The following is a 21,416-nucleotide window of genomic DNA, read 5'->3' on the forward strand; positions in this document are numbered from 1 at the left end:
GCCACCTATGATGAGGTCCCCAGTTTGAAAATAACTATGAAGAACGGGGAGAGGATCACCAATGGTACATTCCTCGATAAGCCTCTGACATGCTACATAGGACAGTAGCAAAAGCACCAGAGCCATGTGCCTAAACACAAGTCTTTCCTTAAGACACAGATTGCCTGGGTTCCAAATTATTCATACAGTCGCCAGTTCCACTCCAGAGTGATATGAATGGTGATTCGTTCAATGAAGACACTATAATGGAGCCTGCCTTATAAATCCTGTGAATGAAGCACCAGAATGCTCGAAAATTGCCTGCCAGTTATGCTTTGCTTTAGGTCTCACTCGTTACTCTACAATTTTCAAATGTTTACTGAATCTATGAAGAAACGTCAGGGGTGGAAGAATTAATCACCACAATTTTGATAATTATACATGTTGAAAGACAAGGTCAGAATAAGTTTGGTATCTCTTGTCAGTTCGAGTTCACTCTACTCTGTTAGCATAACAGAAAAAGAGAATAAATTTGCTCCCATGATCTGAAACTTCATGAAACATTTTCTTGTGACATAACAAAAGATAATTTAGATAACGTGCATCTCCAGGAAGAGATTCTGATACTCCTGTATGGAATAATGTGTCAGAATAACTTTATTTTTTTTCAAGTAGTATGGAAGAATGAAAATAACTTCGAAAAGGAGTAATTTGTTTTATTTATCTATTTTCTTAGATTGTTATACCACCCTCCCATACAGCCCAGGGTGGTTTACATGGGAACTTTGTGGGAGACATGGATCTTTACATATTAATAACAGTGACAACAATACATCAATAACAATTCCGACAGTAAATATAAACTTAACAGGTTACCATAATTAACTCATTGAACGATCCCAACAGAACATCTTTAACAAAGCCCCTAGGGAGGCCAGAAACGTTCAGATTATGGAGGGTATGATTTGAGGGGGACCACTGGATGTTTCTATGTCAGATTAGCATCAGTCAAATGCGTTTTGCAGGACCTGCGGAATTCTGGGAGTTCAGGCAGGGCCCTGATCTCTTCATAACTTATATTTATACACTTTCCTCCTTTTCATCTCAGGAAGGCCTAAAAAATCATCCTGCTAATTAAGATTTGTCTACATCACTTCATCATCAATGAATTTTATACTTATCATGTCTAATCTGTGGATAATTAATGCAAACAACTGAAGTAATGAATAGGCAACATAGATATTTGAACAAAACCTGAAAAATGCCTGTATGGGTGTAAGCCCACACAAATCACCACTTCTCAACTTTGTTCTCTTTAAATACAGAAAAGATTCCCACTTATACTTCAGTCTTTCCCTGTCAATATGTTCCTCCTCAATTAAATTAGTTTAGCGATAAACATATATTGATAGACTCATCCTGCTGGTGACCTCTCTCACCCCCGAAATGTACATGGTGAAAATGTAAGCAATAGTGGAGCTTGTATACTGATGAAGGAGGGTGGATGGTGGAAGTTGCAGAGTGGAATGATCTCAACATGGAAAGGAGAGTGCCCCCCCCCAAAAGGGCATAGTGGGAGGATCTGAGGAAATCTGTATGTTTTTTAATTACCTTCAGCTTGGAAGTGAAACGGGGGGGGGGGGGGGACGAAGGGAATCAAAACAACAGTGACTGAAATGTGAACTGACTGCTGAAGGGGAAAAACCACTTCAGAATAGAAAACTCCTGGACTGATATGCATGGTAAAAGTGAAATTAAAAAAAACCTTTTGAACTTTGGAATTATCTCTAAAAGAAAATCAGAAAGTGTGAGAAGGTAGTGTATGGCAGGATGTTTAGTTAAGATTCCTTTCAGTTCAGTGCAGTCCTATGTGACATATGCAAATGGTTTTTATTAAAAAGCAACCACAAAAACTCAAGGAAATTGTATCAAACACAATGGCTTTAGATGAAAATACATATTTGAGAAGATGGAATTTTGACTTTCTATCAGAAAAAAAGGAAGTATAGGTTTATCCATATTCTTGACAAACACTGAAGTTTTTTATTTCTTCCTCCTCACTATTTGTTCCCTCTTGTTCAACTCAGGTCTAAACACAATGATGTAACATTTAGGGGCAAAGATGCAACCCAGCAACCCAGCAGTGGAAACCAAGATAGAGAAGATCTCCACAGCCACCATGTATTTCCCCTTGGTGCTCAGGTAGGTTGGAACAAAGCATAACCAGACAGTGCAAAATATCAACATGCTGAAAGTGATAAACTTGGCCTCATTGAAACTGTCAGGTAACTTCCTGGCTAGGAAAGCCACCAGGAAACTGACACAGGCCAGGAAACCCATGTAGCCCAAGATGCAGTAAAACATGGTAGGTGATCCCTCATTACATTCCAAGATGATTGCTTCAGTCATTGAATTCATATCAACATCTGGGAATGGGGGACAGACTGCCAACCATATAGCACAAAGGCCTGTTTGGATAAGTGTGCAGGAAAAAACAATATAATAGGTGAAGGCTTTCCCCACCAATTTCTTCATCCTGGATCCTGGCTTGGTGCTCATAAAAATCAGAACCACGGTGACAGTCTTTGCCAGCACACAGGATACAGCAATGGAGAAGATGATGCCAAAAGCAGTGTGTCGTGTGAGGCATGTCACCAATCCGGGTCGCCCAATAAATAGCAAGGCACAAAGGAAGCAGAGCAGGATGGAGATGAGAAGGCTGTAAGTGAGACTGCTGTTGTTGGCTTTGACGATGGGAGTATTGTGGTATTTTAGAAAGCTGCCTAAAACCAAAACAGTGAGCCATGAAAATGAAAGCACCAAAAGAGCTAAACTGATCCCTAAGGGATCTCCATAAGACAAGAAGCTTATAGCTTTTGGAATGCATAAATCATGGTCTTCATTGGGATATTGATCTTCTGGGCATTTATAGCAATCATCCAAATCTGGAAATGAAAATGTTCATTCTGAATGTTCTCAAATTTCAAAAGATCTCCATCTCACATAGATCATCCCATAGATTAAGAAAAGGGAGCCAGTGTAATGTGATGATTCAAATGATAAACTACTTGTTCAACATTTGTAGCCATCTTTGGAGGTTAGAGAGCCACCCACTGCCAACTCTTCTACCTCTGGTTTGTTTGAGGAATTTTCTAGTCAAATATTTTTAAGATGATAGAACACCAGTCTAGACTTGCCCAAGAACACAGTTTTGTCCTGTAAAGTTGATCATGTAGGTACTTGATGTATATTGGACAATACTTGTCTATTATACACTGTTGAATCACCAAGCAACAAGTTGGAATTTATAGTTTTTTTATGTGTTGTTCAGAGCGAAAATGAAACTTGCTGTGAAGTCACCTGGAGGAGCCTGTTAATATTAATCCATTTTTTCCTCTGCCTTTCAAGGCCTAGACCCACCTTTTGGTCCGTTTGTTAGAACCACTTGCAGCAGAAGGGTTTATTCATTGGAAGTACTCCACTTTCTGAACACTCCTACACACAAGCTTTCCAATTTGTGACTAGGGCTCATTCTGAATGTATAGGATAATACACTTTCAGTGTACTTTTGCATCTGGATTTTCCTGTGCAGAATAGGAAAATCTAATTCTAAAGTGCATTGAAAGTGCATTATCTAATGTGTGCGGAATGGGACTAGGTTTCATCATTTCAACAAACCAGTTATGCATTTTAAGGGGCAATTCTTTCTTGGCGTGTATGACTGGAGGCTAAAGTTTTAATTATTTGGGGTAATTCAGCATTGGGCTGCCAGGAAAAGTCAGTAAAATGTTGCTCAGTACTGAAAGATGCTGTGGTGGTGGTTCTGGGCTGCCAGCAGAGCTCGGGTGCCATCATTTATCTCTCCAAAAAGAGAAGGACCATGACGCAAAGGCTGCATCATGCATTTGCATCATGTCCATGGAAGCAGAGAATCCATAACAATTCTGCTGTCACCTCACAGCAATGTTACAGTGAGGCCAAAACCATCAGGACAATCCATCAATTTCCCTGAATTGGGGGTCCACCCATGGTCAACACATGATCCCAGCAGTGTTACAATTCCTGCCCCCAGATCCTAGTTATATGCAAGGGGCCATATAGACAGGCCAGTAGGCCAGGCAGATGCAGTCCCCATATCAATGCCACAGTAGGAATATGTAATGAAGAGATATCCAAGCCCCAAATAACCTCTAATTTAGTTGTTTGGGTCTCATCAAGATATCTTAAATGACCCCAAGCACGGGGTCACGGCACCTTGGAGGATTGGAGGTTTCAACCACTGATGAAGCCAATGAAAATGGAATTAATCTAGAAGCTGTAATGGTTGTTCCTTCTGGTATATAAAAGATGTAAAAGAAATTGTATTTACTCATTGTATATATTATTAGGAACTTCAGTTGACCTGCCATACCAGTTGACCTGCCAGGAAATTCAGTTTGCAAATCACAAATTAATGAAAATTCATCATGATGTTTAGTTTGTGAGATACTTTGTACCCATCTCTACTGCCAGGGAAGGTAAAAGGAAATAGTGGAAAAGAGAAAAATTTGATGACCCATATCATTCAGGTATCTCATCTGTATTTACCCAAGGTGGCAGATGTAGCCTCTCTACAGCCCATAGAAAGTAATGGCTCCATTATATCCCAATTCTGGTAGACCTATACTTCCACGTCACGCTTGTCCAATCAACAGTTAGTTGGCATCTGCAATCTCTTTGAATTTGAAAGGGACATTATGTTTTATGACTATGGACCCGACCTCCATTTTGGAGGCCCAATCTTCTCATATAAAATAATGGCCCTTTCAGATTTAAAGGGAGGGGGAAAATCCTGTCAAACAGCTGTTTGGCAAGACCAGCTTCATCTCTGTTCTTCCCTCTCTGCTAATGCTGTTTGGGAGGGGTATGGGATGTGGAAATTCTAAGATTGTTCTGAGTGTTCTATACTTTTCTAAATCCATTTGTGTCACTGGGCTCATGAAAACAATTTAACTCTCTGCAGGAATGTCTTGTAGGTTTCTTACCTTTCTGGCTTGCGATCTTTTCTCTTGGACATGGAATGCAATCATAGCAACAAAATGGCCTCCCCTCCTGCTTTGTTTTCCTATGGCCAGGGTAGCAGCTCTCGGTACACACAGAAATGGGCAAACTCTGGTAATACATTTAAATAATATTAATAATATTAATAATAATAATAATAATAATATTAATAATAATAATAATATTAAGAAGAAGAAGAAGAAGAAGAAGAAGAAGAAGAAGAAGAAGAAGAAGAAGAAGAAGAGTTGGTTCTTATATGCCACTTTTCTCTACATGATGGAGGCTCAAAGCGGCTTACAGTCGCCTTCCCTTTCCTCTCCCGATAACAGACACCCTGTGAGGTGGGTGAGGCTGAGAGAGCCCTGACATCACTGCTCGGTCAGAGCAGCTCTATCAGTGCCATGGGGAGCCCAAGGTCACCTGCATGTGGGGGAATGCAGAATCGAACCCATCATGCCAGATTAGAAGTCCGCACTCCTAACCACTACACCAAACCGGCTCTCTGTTAAAACAACATGGTGGTAGAAATGTCACCCAGAATGAATTTTTTTGACATAATTAGTTGCTCTTACTCCTGAACTGAAGCTACTCTCGGTATCTTAATCCAGTTTCTTTTACCTTTTTGTCCATACACACACATACACAAAAATCTTTTATCTTTCTATATCACATCCAACTACAAATATACAAATTAAACAATATGAAGTAGAGTGTGTCCTAATGAAATTCACTGTGCGGACCAGGAATAATTCATTAAATGCTGAAACACTGCCAAAGCACCTGCCTCCAGCTCCTACCTGGTTAAAACTGCTGTGCCATGTTATAGATTCCTCTTGAATGGTGAGGGTATTGCCTTGGGGCCCTTGGGAATTCAGCATTCCTACTTTCAGCCTAAGGAAGGACTGGTTAGGGAAAGTGACCCAATTGGTAATATCAAATCCAGTTATCAGTTCCCCATTGTGGTCAAAAGAAATCTCATCACCAGCACTGTTGTTAAATGAGACTTTCTTCAAGAAATGGTGGAGCTGCATTCAAAAGGAAAACATAGATACAAGATGCTGAGAATGTCTTTGAGAAACATTTCTGGGTTTTTTTGCTTTGTTTAATTTTCTTTTAAATTAAAATTGACTTTCCCTTAAAACAGCTTAAATTCTAAACAAATGTTTCATCTGAGACAAATTTGTTCTTAGAAGAAAGCAAATGGATGTAAAATGTGTCTGACCATCTCAAGAACTATTTGGACTTTGATTCATCCTTAATGCATGTGTACAGAAAAGAAAACTGATATGGCTATGAATGCTTTTTTATTATCTGCCTGTGGTTTGCCAATTCTCAGTCTTCTTGAATTCAGCTGACTGGGCCATGCTGTTCCCTGTTTTTATCATCTCAAGGCTGGATTATAACAATGTACTCTGATTTGGGCTGCTTTAATGATAATCCCTAATAATAATTACATTTGGTTAAGAATACCACAATCCAATTATTGTCAAGATCTAGTTGATGGAACCATATCTTCTCCAGTTTAAAACAGCTACATTGGCCTTTCAATTCTAGGTGTTGATTATGGCCTTGAAGTCACTTCAGGTCCTGGACCCACATATATAAAAGACCATTTCCCACCTATACTCCCATGTGGAATGAATCTATATTACCTGCCAAGTTTGTGAATCCTGAAGATTCAATCTTCTGATATCAGTCCTGGCTCTGGGATTATGTTGAGACGACTGCATGGCATGTAAAGCATGGGCCACAGCATAGACAGCATTGTAGATGTTGTAGCTATGGCCAATCATGTTCATTTCAAAAAAAGGTTTTGGAAGACTCTCCAGCTTTTCTGACCCAGTGCAGATGTTCTCAGTTTCCATGGTAACTAACGTGGTTGGATAGACACATTCAAATGCTTTCTCCCAAAATTCCCTAACAAAGTCATCTTCTTTTATCAAGAAATGCTTTCTAGTCTGGAGAAAATTCTGGAACCCTAATAATTCTTTTGAATGAATGGTGAAGGAGAGAGCACCATGAATGGTTTGTATATCCCAACTCCTTTGGTATAGCAGTGATGTGAATACCATTTGAATGGTCAGAATCCACACTTTACCTTTAGGCCCAATGGTCACACTTTCCATTTCAGGAAGATATAACAACCATCTAAAGCGTGTCATCTCTTCGTCATAGACAACCACCACGGCAGCATTGCTTGTCATGCAAACTTTATATATTGCCGCCAGAGAACTGATAAAGTCATTAAAGTCATAAGATACTTTCAGTCTTTCCAAAAAGTCAAAACAGATGCCGCTGAGAGGAAGAAGGGCAAGTACAGTCTGCAGAAACCTTTGTCCGTTGTCAGCCTCTGAAACAAGGAAGCCAACCCAGGTCCACCTGAAATACAGAAGGAGATGGAGTATTCCTCTATACTCGTAGACCTCATTTGGGACCATCTTGTAGAGTGAACTGGCTTCAGCTTTACCAGGAATACTTGGATTTTCCCCATATATAAACTATGGAGAGAGAGATTTTGAGTGAGAGGAGCAGAGGACACATGGACACATGTTAAAAATACAGTGCGTCTACTGATTCTCTTCTTGAATTTTTTTTAGAAGAAGAAGAGTTGGTTCTTACATGCCGCTTTTCCCTACCCGAAGGAGGCTCAAAGCGGCTTACAGTCGCCTTCCCTTTCCTCTCCCCAAAACAGACACCCTGTGGGGTGGGTGAGGCTGAGAGAGCGCTGATATCACTGCTCGGTCAGAACAGTTTTATCAGTGCCGTGGCAAGCCCAAGGTCACCCAGCTGGCTGCATGTGGGGGAGCACAGAATTGAACCCGGCATGCCAGATTAGAAGTCCGCACTCCTAACCACTACACCAAACTTAGCATTGTTCCTGAAAGCAACTGGGTTTAAATTCATTTTTCAGTCGGCATCATTCATGAGTATTTGCAAACCAAATGCCTTCAATTGCTTTAACAATAATTTGCAGCTCGGCTTAAGCCGAGACCACCATTGACGCGGTGGGTAGGGCAGGTGGGGGAATACACGGAAAGGGGGGAGTGGAGCCCGGAGTGCACATGCTGCTATGGGATTGTCTGAAAGGAGCAGGCACAATTGAGCACTTCTTGCTCTGCCTGCCCTCATCTCCTGGGATGCAGATGAGATTCCCACCCTCCCTCCCTACTATAGATGCATTTGGCAGTTGCATGCCCTGAATGGGTCCAGAAGAGATTTGTGCCTCCTCTTGTGTCCAGGGTGGGACACTCCCCTGGATAGGAAGGGCAGCAGATTGGAGACTTGCATGCCCGGAAGGGAATTGGGGCAGGGAGGGCGTAGTCATGGTTTAATGTGAGAAATGATTTCAAAGTGCATACCCTGCCTGCATCTTAATTTGAAGAAAAGAGAAAGGGAGACCAAAAGTGAGATTGTTAGCATCCAGATCCTCAAGTCCATTGACTTAGAAGGATCCAACTCTGCTTAGGATTGCAATCCACTGCCTGTGGAGAGTTCTAAATGCCCCATACGTTTGCTACACAGAAGAAATTATCATTGACTTGTTGGAATCATTGCTACCTGTGGAGTCTTGTAAATGCCCAGTATGTTTGCTACACAGAGAGAGATATCAGGGTACAGAGCTCCAATGACAGATATCGGCATGTTCTGGGTGCCATACTTGTAGTTGGGGGAAAATCTGTTTTGTGTGGAAAGAAGTTCCATTACGGCATGGTAGGTCTGTCTGGCATTGAAGTTGCTGTCATAGATGTGGAAGCCCAAAGTGATATTGGGTAAGAGCTGGTGGTTTGCATTAATTTCCTCAACAGCAAATACCAAGGCTAAGACATGATGGTAGTTCTTAGTCACAACCCTACAACGAGAATTGTATTCAGCATCAGAGAGAGATTCTGCATTTGATCAAATCATTGCTATAATCATGAGGACATTTTTTTTTAGAACAGTGGTTCTCAACCTGGGGGTCGGGACCCCTTTGGGGGTTGAACAACCCTTTCACAGGGGTTGTGGCAGGGCAAGCAGCTTGGCTGGGGAGGGCGCCATCCATACAACAGCCCTGTGGGGTAGATCAAGAGAGCATTCGTCTGTCTGGAGCAGAGAAAAAGTGCGAGATTGGCATGGTGGGACAAAAGGCAGAACTGAACTGAGGAATCCCAGAAAAAGAAAACCAATTTATATACAGTCGTGAACAATGGACCTTCATGCCATTGGTCAGTTTTGATTTAATTTCTGTGAAATAACACTTGCATAATTTTATGGTTGGGGGTCACCACAACATGAGGAACTGGATTAAAGGGTCACAGCACTAGGAAGGTTGAGAACCACTGTTTTAGAAGCAGTCACCCCCTTCCCCCCCACACACACAGAACAATATTGTGATAACATCGTTCCATTTCCATATATATATTTAGTATAGGAATTAACCTAAAATGTGTATTATGTGCTTACTGATTGTTCAGAAAAACATCCATGGAGATTATGATAGATGGACACTGAGAAGACTGGAGAATCAAAGATGTTTGAAAATGTCTGTGTGTCTATTTGGTTCTAAACATAGATCTCCAAAAGTGTGTAGAGTTCCCTTATGTCAGCAATAACTCACCCTAGAAGGGATACTATTGACGGACCAATAGATCTATCAAATTGGACCCAGACAACTGTTTTGTACCATCAGAGTCAATTATTCACCTTACTACAACCCTGATGCCACATGCATTCATTCTTCATGGTGGTTCAAAGATACACAGTGTGGACTTTGGGGGATCGTCAAAAGCTACCGAGAGATAATTATGTTTTAACTGAAAATACAAGCAGGATACTACTCATAGAAAGAGATCAATAAAATTATACCTTACACAGTTTCAGTAGTTAGAAACTCATGGGGGTGCTCCTGGAAGTCATTTGCGTTAGGAAACATTGAGATCTGGGAAGTAATGCCACCTATGATGAGGTCACCTGGCTCCAAGTACCTATGAAGAATAGGGGAAGGATCACGGACAGTGCATTTATTCCTATGAGCCTGGCTGGCGACAGAAGACATCAGAAGTAGCAGCACCAGCCTAAACACAAATGTTCCCTCAGAACACGGATTTCTACATCTCCACATTCTATTGAGAGTCTCCAGCACTGCACTGGCAGGTCTTCTGGTGCCTGCTTTATAAATCCTCCAACACAGAGAAAAATGCCTCTCACACCTCTGTACTCTCAGATCCAAATGACATAGTAGATATTATATATACTACTTACATCACTCTTGATGGTTGTTTCCCCCCCCCCCTATAAATAGTTATTGGGCCTCCGCAGAGGCAGAATTAATTGCCATCATTTTGATAATGCCAGCTGGCACATCAAAATGATCTGAGAGTTTCTAAACCTCACCCCTCTCTTGCATATAGTAGCTCAAGCAAGTTTGGGCTTGGAGACCCCAGCTAACCTGACCACTCAAGCTAGCTTGAAAATGGACCCATCTCTCTCAGAGATTAATGACACATTCATGCCCCCCCACGACACAATACCTGTGGAGAAATGCGTGTTTAAAACGAGAGAGAGAGAGTCCACATGAGGTTGGATCACTCTTATGGGGTAGGAAATTTTCCAGCAGGGTTATATTTTTCCACGTGAAAACCACCCAGGGGGAGTTATTTTGCTGATGTGGAGCCATGGAGCAGCGAAACTGGTGAAATAAATTCCCTCGCATGGATTTCATGCAAACACAAACCAAACAAACAAAAAATAAAAACCTGCTTGGAAGAGAGGAACCATTCCTTCCTTACACCATGACACTTTTCTGAACTTTCTCTCTCTTTGACAAGCAGCTCCCCGCAGCTGTTTTGGGGAGCAAGGGGAAATGAGTGTAAGGAAGCGAAGACAGGTAATGTATAGTTGACCAACCAGGGCATTCATTAATTAGTTCTATCTGGGGATGGGTGGTTCAGTTTGGATAAGCTGAAAAGTATCCCAATCAAGGCTGACTGGGGTACTTTTGGACCCTATCCTAGCTGAATTGCCCATCCCTGCAATTTAAATGGGTCAGATCAGTGGTGGCCAAATCACATCAGCCATGATTTGGATGGTTTAAGTACCTCTCCATCAACTTCCTCAGGCTGCAGCTGAGAAGGTGGGGAAGGGAAATCAGCTGGTATGTCAACTTCAATTGCTTGGAAGGACTTTTAAATGCCTCCCTCAAAGCATTCTCCAGCAGAAAAGCACATTCTCTGCTGCCTGGGAAAATGGAGGGAGGCATTTAAAAGGCCTGCCAAGCAGCTGATCTGTCAAAGGATCAGTTGCTTTCTGACCTTTGATATGGCCAAATCCGAGCCAGGGAAGGGTGCTTTGAACTTTTTCAGATTCAGTGAAATTGACTCGGTCCAAATCCAAAGCGGTCTGAATTTTTTTCCCTGTGCACATTTCTAGTCCAACCTATTCTCAGGCAACCTGAAGTATTGCCTCCATCTCTCCTTATCGTCTGACTAACTAGTCAAAAATACCGAAGGCTACATCCTCTCAAATGAATAAATGAGGAAAACCAGTAAGTGGATGCTGAACAAAAAAACTTTATTATTCATTGTTCGATGTAATAGACTTTCTTTTAAAGTGTGGTATGTTGAAAGCTATATCTGGTACACGGAAATGTTGGAATATATAGTGCTGATGAAATTAATAATATAGTTGGAAATATGAAATTTAAAATGTTTGAAATAGCTATTGAAGTAATGTATAGAAAACTGTCTTGAAAATTATAATGAAGAAGATGTTGGGAAGATATATTTTCTGTTCCATTGACCTAGAAATGATAGATAGATAGATAGATAGATAGATAGATAGATAGATAGATAGATAGATAGATGTGTAGCCCTGCCCAAGCTGATTGACCTGCTGCGACCCCTGTGAAAGGGTCATTTGACCCTCCAAAGGGGTCCCAACCCCCAGGTTGAGAACCACTGGAATATGAGCAGCTGCAAGTCTATAGAGATTTTTGTTGGTATGGCCCTAATAGTAAAAAAAAGCAATAGAATTTTCCAGACCAATCAATTTTGCTTGTAATTCACCAATTACAGGCTAGCCGAGTGATAAGCAAGTTCTCCAACACCATGAAGTTCTAATGTGGCTAATATGAAAATAATCATCCCAAACCTTTAACCCTAAGCTTCCTTCCTCAGCTCTTCCCCCATTTATTATTTTATTTGTAAAGTCGGCTCACTGAACTGCCTCCCTTTGTGACTTGATCTTGATCCCTCTTCTGTTTCCAAGCCAGAGGGTTTCCTTTAGGAAGTAAAAGGACACAATGTAATCTGTACTATGTGTAAGTTTCTCTTATAATAAATAATACATTCATTGAGCAATTTAAAAAAATGAGTCATTTTCGGTGGGGGTTCAGTGCCACCCACAACCATGACCATATAGAAAGATTTGAAATGTTCAGATATGTTTGCAATGTTCAGATTCCAGTTTAACACAGCCTTGGGATACTGGTTGATTTAAAGATCAAACATCATCTGTAACTGCTTGTCCAGGGTCTCAACAGGAAGGGCATTCTCTCTGTGTAGATGGGTGGAGGCCACTTACACTAAAACTCAGAGAACAGCTGTGGCCAAATTATTTCATTTCTTCAGGAAGTTTGTTAGGCATAGTTCCAGGAAGGTCCCAATATCTTGTGGCAGGTTAATTACATGCAATACCCTTCTCGCTGATTTACCCTGAAATTACCCTTCACTCCAGAGTTCCCTGTGGATCACTAGATGTTGATCATTTCAAAATAATGTACATGAGCCATAATCATGAACCCCCTTGCATGTGCCACTCCCTTTAAAATTCAAAGCCGGATTTAAGAAGACGAGATTTTGTCAAAGCAGTTTCTAGTTGCTATAGGAGACATAGGGTCACGATGGTGGTGTTGCAGGTTTTGTTCTTGTTGCTGCAATACCTTGGGCTGAGCTTCTGGCACATGCCAATAAGTGTCCCATCAGGGACCCTGTTCCTACTCCTCATAAGTATTACAGGAGAGGAGACTTCATGATTGGTGCAAGTGTGTCTCAAGTGATACTGATTTTGGATGGTGAATATTCCTTCCATGAAAATCCTTCTCCAGATCCTGGATCTCCCATGTAAGGATTTTTGTTGTTGTTCTTCACTCTTTTAGTATCAGTTTTTCCAAGGCTTTCATTTACTTCAAAATTAAAATGGTATTTTAAAATCCATCTCGGAAGTCCTTTTCCTTTCTTACGGCTTGTAATCATCTGGCTTTTCTGCTGGTTGAAATGGGAAGATTATTGCCCTCTTTGGCCAAAGTCCTTTGGTAGAGAACTGTGTGGCCAAAAGATATTGGATATGGTCTGTAGTAGTAAGAAGAAAGGTTTTACATTGAGTGAAATCTACCCTGTTATTTAATTTATCACCTTCTCTATACCATTTGCTTTTGTCTGTTTCCCACAATAACTCATATTAGAGGTCGGGGCCAGGGCTTTATAATTATTATAATAATATTATTTTATAATATTTGTTACTTATCTTCAGTTATGATTTCTTTAGTAAGTAAAGCTTCAAAATGAACTTTGTATAGTATTGTATTTGGAAAGTGTTTCATCCTTGTTCCATCTTGATCTAATTTAATCATAACACTGAATATTGATGAAACTGATCACATTTCCTTAGCCTGCCTTAATTGTCTCATATATTTCCTGTAGGTTTTGGAGGACTACTATTGATGCTTTTGTTATAGAGTCTGGTAAGAAAAAGACAGGAGTCACTGCAACATGCCTGCTGGTATCATTCCCCACCACCCCCTTCTCTTTGTAATTTTCACATTGTATTCATGGTGTTCTGATCTCAGGCTGATGTTAAAAAAAACATATAGAGCTGATATTCAGATGGAACAGATCTTTCAGAAGGTTGAAAGAGGGGAAAGGACATCACAAAATATTGCCTGGCCTTGTGAAACATTTGGTTCTTTTCTTTAATTTGCAGAGTAGTGACAAAGAATTACCAACATATTCTAGCCTTGGCATTTGCTGTGAGTGAGATCAATGAAAATCCAAAGATCTTATCTAATGTATCCTTGGGATTCCATATCTTGGAGACCTACTTCAGTGCAAGAAGGACCTATTACAATGCCATAGAGCTTCTCTCCACATTTCAGCATTTTCTCCCCAACTATGAATGTGAAGGTCATAGCAAACTGACAGCAGTAATTGGAGGATTAGGTGCAGAAGCATCCTTCCATTTGGCAGCCCTGTTAGATATCTACAAACTTCCACAGGTAAAATGTGAATGTACAACATGGAGAATCCATAACTGTGAAAGATTATGTACTTAGAAACAATGTAGGATCCATGTAATGACAATGTACATTTCTGTTAAATTTCTGTTCCTTCTGCCTTTTAGTTTAGCTATGGTGATTTCACTCCCATGATGAACGATCAGACCAGATCCCTTGTTTTATATCGGATGGTTCCAGATGAAGTCCATCAATACAATGGGATTATCCAGTTACTGCTGCATTTTAGGTGGACATGGATAGGTCTGGTAACCCTGAAAGATAGCAATGGAGAACATTTTCTGAAGACTCTGTTACCAGCACTTTTGCAGAAAGGCATATGTTCTGCCTTCGTAGAAAGAATTTCTACTTTTGGTTCTTTTACAGAATACTTTAACGCACAGAACAACTGGCATGAAATATATGAAGCTATTATGGGAAGCAAAGCCAGTGCTGCTGTTGTCCATGGAGAAACCCAGGCCTTTATGTGTTTGAGAGGGCTGCTGTACCAAGGAGAATCTTCTAACAAGGCATCATATAGTAAAGTGTGGATTATGGCAGCTCAGATGGATTTCTCAGCAATCAACATACATGAGGGTTGGTCTATACGAAGCTTCCATGGTGCTCTGGCCTTCACCGTTCACTCCCAGGAGGTCCCTGGTTTTCAAAATTTCCTTCTGAACTTAAGGCCACAGGATGTCAAGGGAGATGGTTTCATTCAAACGTTCTGGGAGCAAGCCTTTGGTTGTTCATTTCCCAATTATGAGGAGGTTGAAGGTACCTGCACTGGAGAAGAGAGGCTTGAGAGTCTTCCTGGACCTTTCTTTGAAATGAGCATGACTGGTCATAGTTATAGCATCTACAACGCTGTCCATGCTATTGCAAATAGTGTTCATGCCATGCAATCATCTAAAGTTAAATTACACAGAGGGAGGCTGGAACATCAGAAAATCCAGCCATGGCAGGTACCTAAAGTTAATAGCAGGGAGCATGCAATAATATGGACACATAAAATCTTTGTGTAGTTAGAACATATCTGTTAATTAAAATATCAACACATTTCTTTCTTTCTGCCTTTTAGTTTCTTGATCATTTCTTGTTTTTTTTTAATTAGTAACATTTTGAGATCAACCCTTGTTGTAGGATTTGAATATGTATATTTGCATGGGTATGTCACCAAGAATAGCCACCTCTTCCTGGGGAAGCTGAATATGCAGCAGTGTGTGAGTCATAATTTGCCTTCTGTCATCCAACATGTCCATCTACGAGCAGTAAAAAAAGATTAAAATGGCATTGTCCTAGTATAGTCAAGTCAAATGTATTGGATTGGCCATGAGCCATTATAGATCATAACACACATAGATCCATTAAAAACACAACAATGTTACTGTAACAGGAATTAAAAAACATGATTAATTATAATACATATGATATAACTAACAGGATACATCTCCAGATATCAGGGTGTCACCCCAACACTGTAGACCTAATTTTTTTTGGCTGCCATTGCAAACAATGTGACTCTGCTAGAGACATATGGATCTTTATCTGACAATAAAGGATCTCTTTCTCAAAATCTGGGGCACCAGAAACCATCAGGGATAACTTACTAAGAAATGTATTTGTGGGTCCACATAAAAATAAAAAATCAATGTATACTGGGTCAGATCTTCCATGTTCCCCATACTACACTTGTATAGACACTGCACAACCTGTATCCCCTGCTGCCTGCCATTGCATACTGCAGAAGGTATTTCATGAAATCTCAAGGTGGTAAAAGCCATTCTCAGAGGCAGAGATGTCAAATTCACCAGAAATGGGGATCTATCAAGATCTTTTTAAAAAATGTTTAAAGGGAGGGGGCTGCTTTAGATGATTGTATAATACTCCTACCTGTTAACACATCCATTTGGTATACACAGTCCCTCGGCTCCTGTCCTGACTCTTTATGGATTAGAAAGGTCATTCAGGATGGTGTATTTGGACCTAATAAGCTAAGATATTCCTCTGGATGTTTCCCACATCCAAGAAAAGAGATGAAACTCCGTTAACTTAAAAACGTATTTTGTACATTTGTCATCCAGTACTCCACAACAATGATATTGGCCCAAACTCTCAGAGAGGAGAGCTCCCAATTCTGCCCTCATCGGGGACCTCGGGGGGGGGGGGGAGGTGTCAATATCCATCTCATTAAAAAAAACTCTTTTGGTAGGCAATCTTCATTCATGGAATTTAGTTGTTCTCATATCTAGTTTACAGCTGCAATGGAGTTGCTCCTTTTTCCCCCTGTCCACATAGCTCCATCCCTTTCTGAGAAACATGACATTTAACAACAGTGCTGGCGAAACAGTGTTTTTGAATAAGAATGGGGAGTTTTCAGTGGAGTTTGATATTACAAACATAGTGACATTCCCAAATACCTCCTTTGTGAGAAAGAAAGTTGGAAAGATGGATCCTTGGGCTGTTCCAGGCAATGAATTTGACATTCATGAAGACGCGATTACATGGCCTACTCATTTTAATCAGGTAGACATTGCTACAGCTATTAATTTTGATAAAGCCTTCTTGTTGATGTGGAAACATCTTTAGACATGGCCTTGGGGTGGAACAGCAACAGAAATCTAAGGATGTAATGTTGCATTCTGAAAAAAAAATGTTTTTTTTTTAGAATCCTTTCAAAGTCTGTATTTTATTTCATTACATACCTTTTAAAATGTTCTTATCACAAACCTCAGTGGAACAGGCTTCCTCAGGAGCTGGTAAGTTCTCCTTTGGAAGTTTTTAAGCAGAGGCTGGATAGCCATCTGACAGAAATCCTAATTTTGTGAATTTAGGCAGACTGTAAATGGGTGGACAGAAGGGATTGTGTAGGTGCTTGGCCCCTGTGGCCATTTTCTGCATTTTGCAGGGGTCTGGACCAGATGGCCCTGGAGGTCCCTTCAAACTCTTTCTTTGCTTCTGTCATTCTAAACCATTCATTATCTGTAACCTTAGTGGTGAAACTATGTATCTTGATTCAGATTTCAAATAAAGTGTGTTAGGATTGTTATACTGTAGATCAGGGGTAGTCAACCTGTGGTCCTCCAGATTTTCATTTTCTGTCAGGGGCTCATGGGAATTGTAGTCCATGAACATCTGGAGGACCACAGGTTGACTAACCCTGCTGTAGATGATGTAACAGAGATCCGTTCTCCCTAATCTAGAGAAAGACCACTAGATTTGGGGTCTGAAAATCAGGAATATATATTATACTTTCATCTTGAGTTTCTAATGCCTTGTTGAAGCCTAGAAGCATTATACAATTAGGGAGACACATGGAACCATCAACTTCTAGAAGTAATAAACAGTACTTTCAGTAAAATACTGGAAAGGATCTGAGTACTTGCTAAGCAAAGAAATTTCCATTTCAGCATAGCTAGACATAGGTCAAGCAGCACTTTAAAGATGAACAAGGTCTTAGAGATGAACACAAGCTTCCCTTCGTCTGAGGACACATTCTTAAAATATGTTTTCTATTGATGACAGGTGACACCACTGTCTCTGTGTAATGACCGATGTTATCCAGGTTCTGAAAAGAAAAAGAAGGAAGGGGAGCCATTTTGCTGCTTCGATTGTGTTCCGTGCCCAGAAGGGAAAATTTCAAACCAGGAAGGTAAAATATGTAATGCATTAGAGCAGGGGTAGTCAAACTGCGGCCCTCCAGATGTCCATGGACCAAAATTCCCAGAAGCCCCTGCCAGCAAATGCTGGCAGGGGCTCCTGGGAATTTTAGTCCATGGACATCTGGAGGGCCGCAGTTTGACTACCCCTGCATTAGAGCAACCGTTCATGGGATGGAACACTATGCTGTGTCACAGAGTCTTTCCTACTGGGTCATGATCCCTAAACAAGTCATACGCACCCCTTTTTTCTTTGATTCCTTTTTAAAAGATCTGTGTAGACGGCAGGAGTACCCTGTTTCTGCTTCTATGTGCAGGTATGTCAAGAGCAGCAGAATGGTGACAAAGGATTTCTTAGTGGTGAAGAGGACAACACCTTGCCTCTAACCCTAGGCTTATTCATTACTAAATGTCTCCTCATATTTTGCCTGGGTGTCCTGTCCCTAGCTCTTTTGGCCTGCTGTCCATGGCCTATGACTTGACATCAGTGACTGGTCACCTCCTCTTCTTCCTCTTCCAGTCAAATGTGTCATGTGACCTTTTGCCGTGTGCTTGCAGTTCATTAAGTGATTTCTTCCCAGGCTCAATTCAAACGGCTAATTCTTATTTTGGAGCCAGGGGATTTGAAGGACCAAACAGCCATAACAAAAATTTAATGTAACAAAATGAAACTGAAATTTCATGGAACTGCCGTTCCAACCTGTTTCACTATGGAAAGATCTACAGGGGCAAAAAAATTATCCTAGCTAGAAATACTTCTAGTTTTACAGCAATTGTATTCATAAAGGTGTTTGTGTTACACCACTGGAAACTTCAATTACTCATTTACTTATTATTTATTAGTAATGTCTATGCCACACCTACTCCGCTTGTTGGTGATGGCTCACAAGTATAAACCGCTCTCTAATTTCCTAACTTTGCTATTCTCCAAATCAAATTCTGATTTCAGTTAAACATTTTGCTTCTTGATTGTTTGTTGAATGCTTATATAGTCTGCTTAGATGCTTTATTTTGCTGATGCTCCTTTCCTCTGACTACTCTCCATCGAATTACTTCTTCCTAGGGATCCATACAATATGGCTGAACCATCATTATCAAGGGGTTTATAACACTGTGATAGGGAATGTATGTATTGTGTGTCAAAAGACATTTGCAGATCTATATGAAAAAAAGCAGAGTAGGATAGCTGTAAATTGAAAAAGGAAAAAATCGTCCTTACATAATAGAAGGGGACACCTGAATGAGTTCTAAAAGGACACTTCTTCTTCTTCCCCCAGACATGGATTCCTGTTCTCCATGCCAACAAGATCAGTATCCAAACACAAAGCAAATTCAATGTATTTCCAAGGCAGTCACCTTTTTGTCTCACACAGAACCTTTGGGGATCAGCTTGATGGGTTTTGCTTTTTTCTTCGCCTTGATCACACTTTGGGTTCTCGGGATCTTTGTCAAGCACCACAACACGCCCATCGTCATAGCAAATAACCGGAACCTTAGCTACATGCTCCTCATCTCCCTGCTCTTCTGCTTCCTTTGTACTTTCATCTTCATTGGCCGACGTGAGAAAATGACGTGTCTTCTCAGACAAATGGCTTTTGGCAATGTCTTCTCAGTGGCTGTCTCCTGTGTGTTGGCCAAAACCATCACTGTGGTTCTCGTATTCATGGCTACCAAACCAGGAAGCAGCCTAAGGAAATGGATCAGGAAAAAGCTGACCAACTCTATTGTATTTGTATGTTCCCTTATACAAGTGGGCATATGTAGCATGTGGCTGGCATCCTCTCCTCCATTCCCAGATGTCGATATGGTCTCACAGAGGAAAGAAATTGTCCTGAAATGTAACGAGGGGTCCGTGGCTATGTTTTACTGTGTCTTGGGCTACATGGGCTTCCTGGCCCTCGTCAGCTTTACTGTGGCTTTCCTAGCCAGGAATTTACCTGGCAGTTTTAATGAAGCGAAATTTATCACTTTCAGCATGTTGGTCTTCTGCAGTGTCTGGTTATCCTTTGTCCCAACCTATCTGAGCACTAAGGGGAAATATCTGGTAGTTGTAGAAATTTTCTCTATCCTAACTTCTAGTGCAGGGCTGCTGGGCTGCATCTTCTTCCCTAAATGTTACATTATTATGCTGAGGCCTGAAGTTAACAAAAGAGATCTGATAATCAGAAGATAGAAAACCCTGACATTTGAAAAGGCTCTCCCTGAAGTACTTAAATTCTCCTTTCTTGTTGAGGTTTTCATGTGTGGAATTGAGCACTATCCCCAAAAATGTAAGCTGGCCAGAGGGAAAGTCTGTCTTCTCTTGGGCTACTTAACTTGGGCTTGGAAGGCTGCCAGCTGGTTGGTGCATCAATATGATGGAAGGGTGTAAAAACTGCTCTTTCTAGCTTGCATTCTGGACTGGTAATGTCTTTTCTGTCATCTCAAGATTCTACTCCTTCCTTCTGCAGTTTGAATAGCCCCTTCTGTGAAGTGAACCCCCCGCTCCATTCCCCACTGCCACCACTGCTGCGGCAAGGCATTGCAGAACCTTTCCACCCCAGCTTTGTGTGAACACAAAAAAAGCCAGGGCAGACCATGTCGAGTGGGAGAAGTCTTCCCCTGTTGGGACGCAGGATGCAGTAGGGCATGTTGCTTTGCTGCCAGAAACTAGCAGCAGCCTGGTGTGGCTGCCACCATGCATAATCGGTCTCAGACGACATGGTGAAAAGTGACCAGAAAGAAAATTGAACACTGAAGGGAGACAAATCAGTGCAAAATGAAAAAGAAAACCAGACGGATGCATGCAGTGAAAGCAAGGGGAAATGCAGAACTTAAACGCAAACCCAACAGACATGCATGGTTAAAGCATGGGGAAACACCTATGCATAAAAGGCCCCAAAAGTCCAGATTCTGAAATGTTGCGGTTCCCTGATCCAGAGTCAGAATTTTGCATGCCCACATTTTGTGGCACCCCTACATGTTCCCTTAGGGCAGGTTTCTCAACCAGGGTCTAGTGAAACCCTGGGTTTTCTTTACGGTCCTGGAAGGGTTTCCTGAATGGGTGGGCGTTAATTAATGTTTAATATATTTATAAAATTTGTTAGACATTTATTGGGTAATATGACCATATATGGTCATGTTGACCCACCTACCCCTCCCAAAAGGGCCAACGATGGGCCTGGAGGGGGTGGGAAAAGGAGGGGCCCTTGGTGGGCATGTACACAGCTATGTTTCCTAGCTAAATTCTGCATGATCATGTCACTTCTGAGGTTTCTTGAAGCCTGAAGAATGTTTCAGGGGTTTCACAATGGTAAAAAGGTTGAGAAAGGCTGCCTTAGAACATACATTATGTTCTACTTAGGTTATACATAAAGGGGTTTTCTTTACTGCACATAACTTCATTTTGTATTATAATATCGTCTATTTTGCCTTTAAACTCATTAGATTCAAGCAATTCTTCATTGGGTTGTACTGTTAATAAAGTTGTGTGAGACCTGAACAGTTGCCTG

General features: G+C 41.0%; 2 protein-coding genes across 2 annotated transcripts; one reads left to right on the top strand and one right to left on the bottom strand.

The window, feature by feature from the left end:
• Positions 1-2,022: 2,022 nt before the first annotated feature.
• Positions 2,023-8,721, bottom strand: LOC143825153 (vomeronasal type-2 receptor 26-like). The gene is made up of 5 exons (XM_077313178.1): positions 8,578-8,721; positions 6,672-7,517; positions 5,817-6,044; positions 5,004-5,130; positions 2,023-2,924 (listed from the first exon to the last, which is right to left on the bottom strand). Exons 1-5 carry the CDS (start codon positions 8,719-8,721, stop codon positions 2,023-2,025), a joined length of 2,247 nt encoding a protein of 748 aa, XP_077169293.1.
• Positions 8,722-8,727: 6 nt separating this feature from the next.
• On the top strand, positions 8,728-20,098 carry LOC143825154 (vomeronasal type-2 receptor 26-like). The gene is made up of 7 exons (XM_077313179.1): positions 8,728-8,789; positions 13,978-14,269; positions 14,395-15,290; positions 15,381-15,537; positions 16,565-16,792; positions 17,792-17,918; positions 19,203-20,098. Exons 1-7 carry the CDS (start codon positions 8,728-8,730, stop codon positions 20,096-20,098), a joined length of 2,658 nt encoding a protein of 885 aa, XP_077169294.1.
• Positions 20,099-21,416: the final 1,318 nt, after the last annotated feature.

Source organism: Paroedura picta, chromosome 16, assembly GCF_049243985.1.
Source record: "Paroedura picta isolate Pp20150507F chromosome 16, Ppicta_v3.0, whole genome shotgun sequence".
In the NCBI taxonomy this organism is placed as follows: domain Eukaryota; kingdom Metazoa; phylum Chordata; class Lepidosauria; order Squamata; family Gekkonidae; genus Paroedura; species Paroedura picta.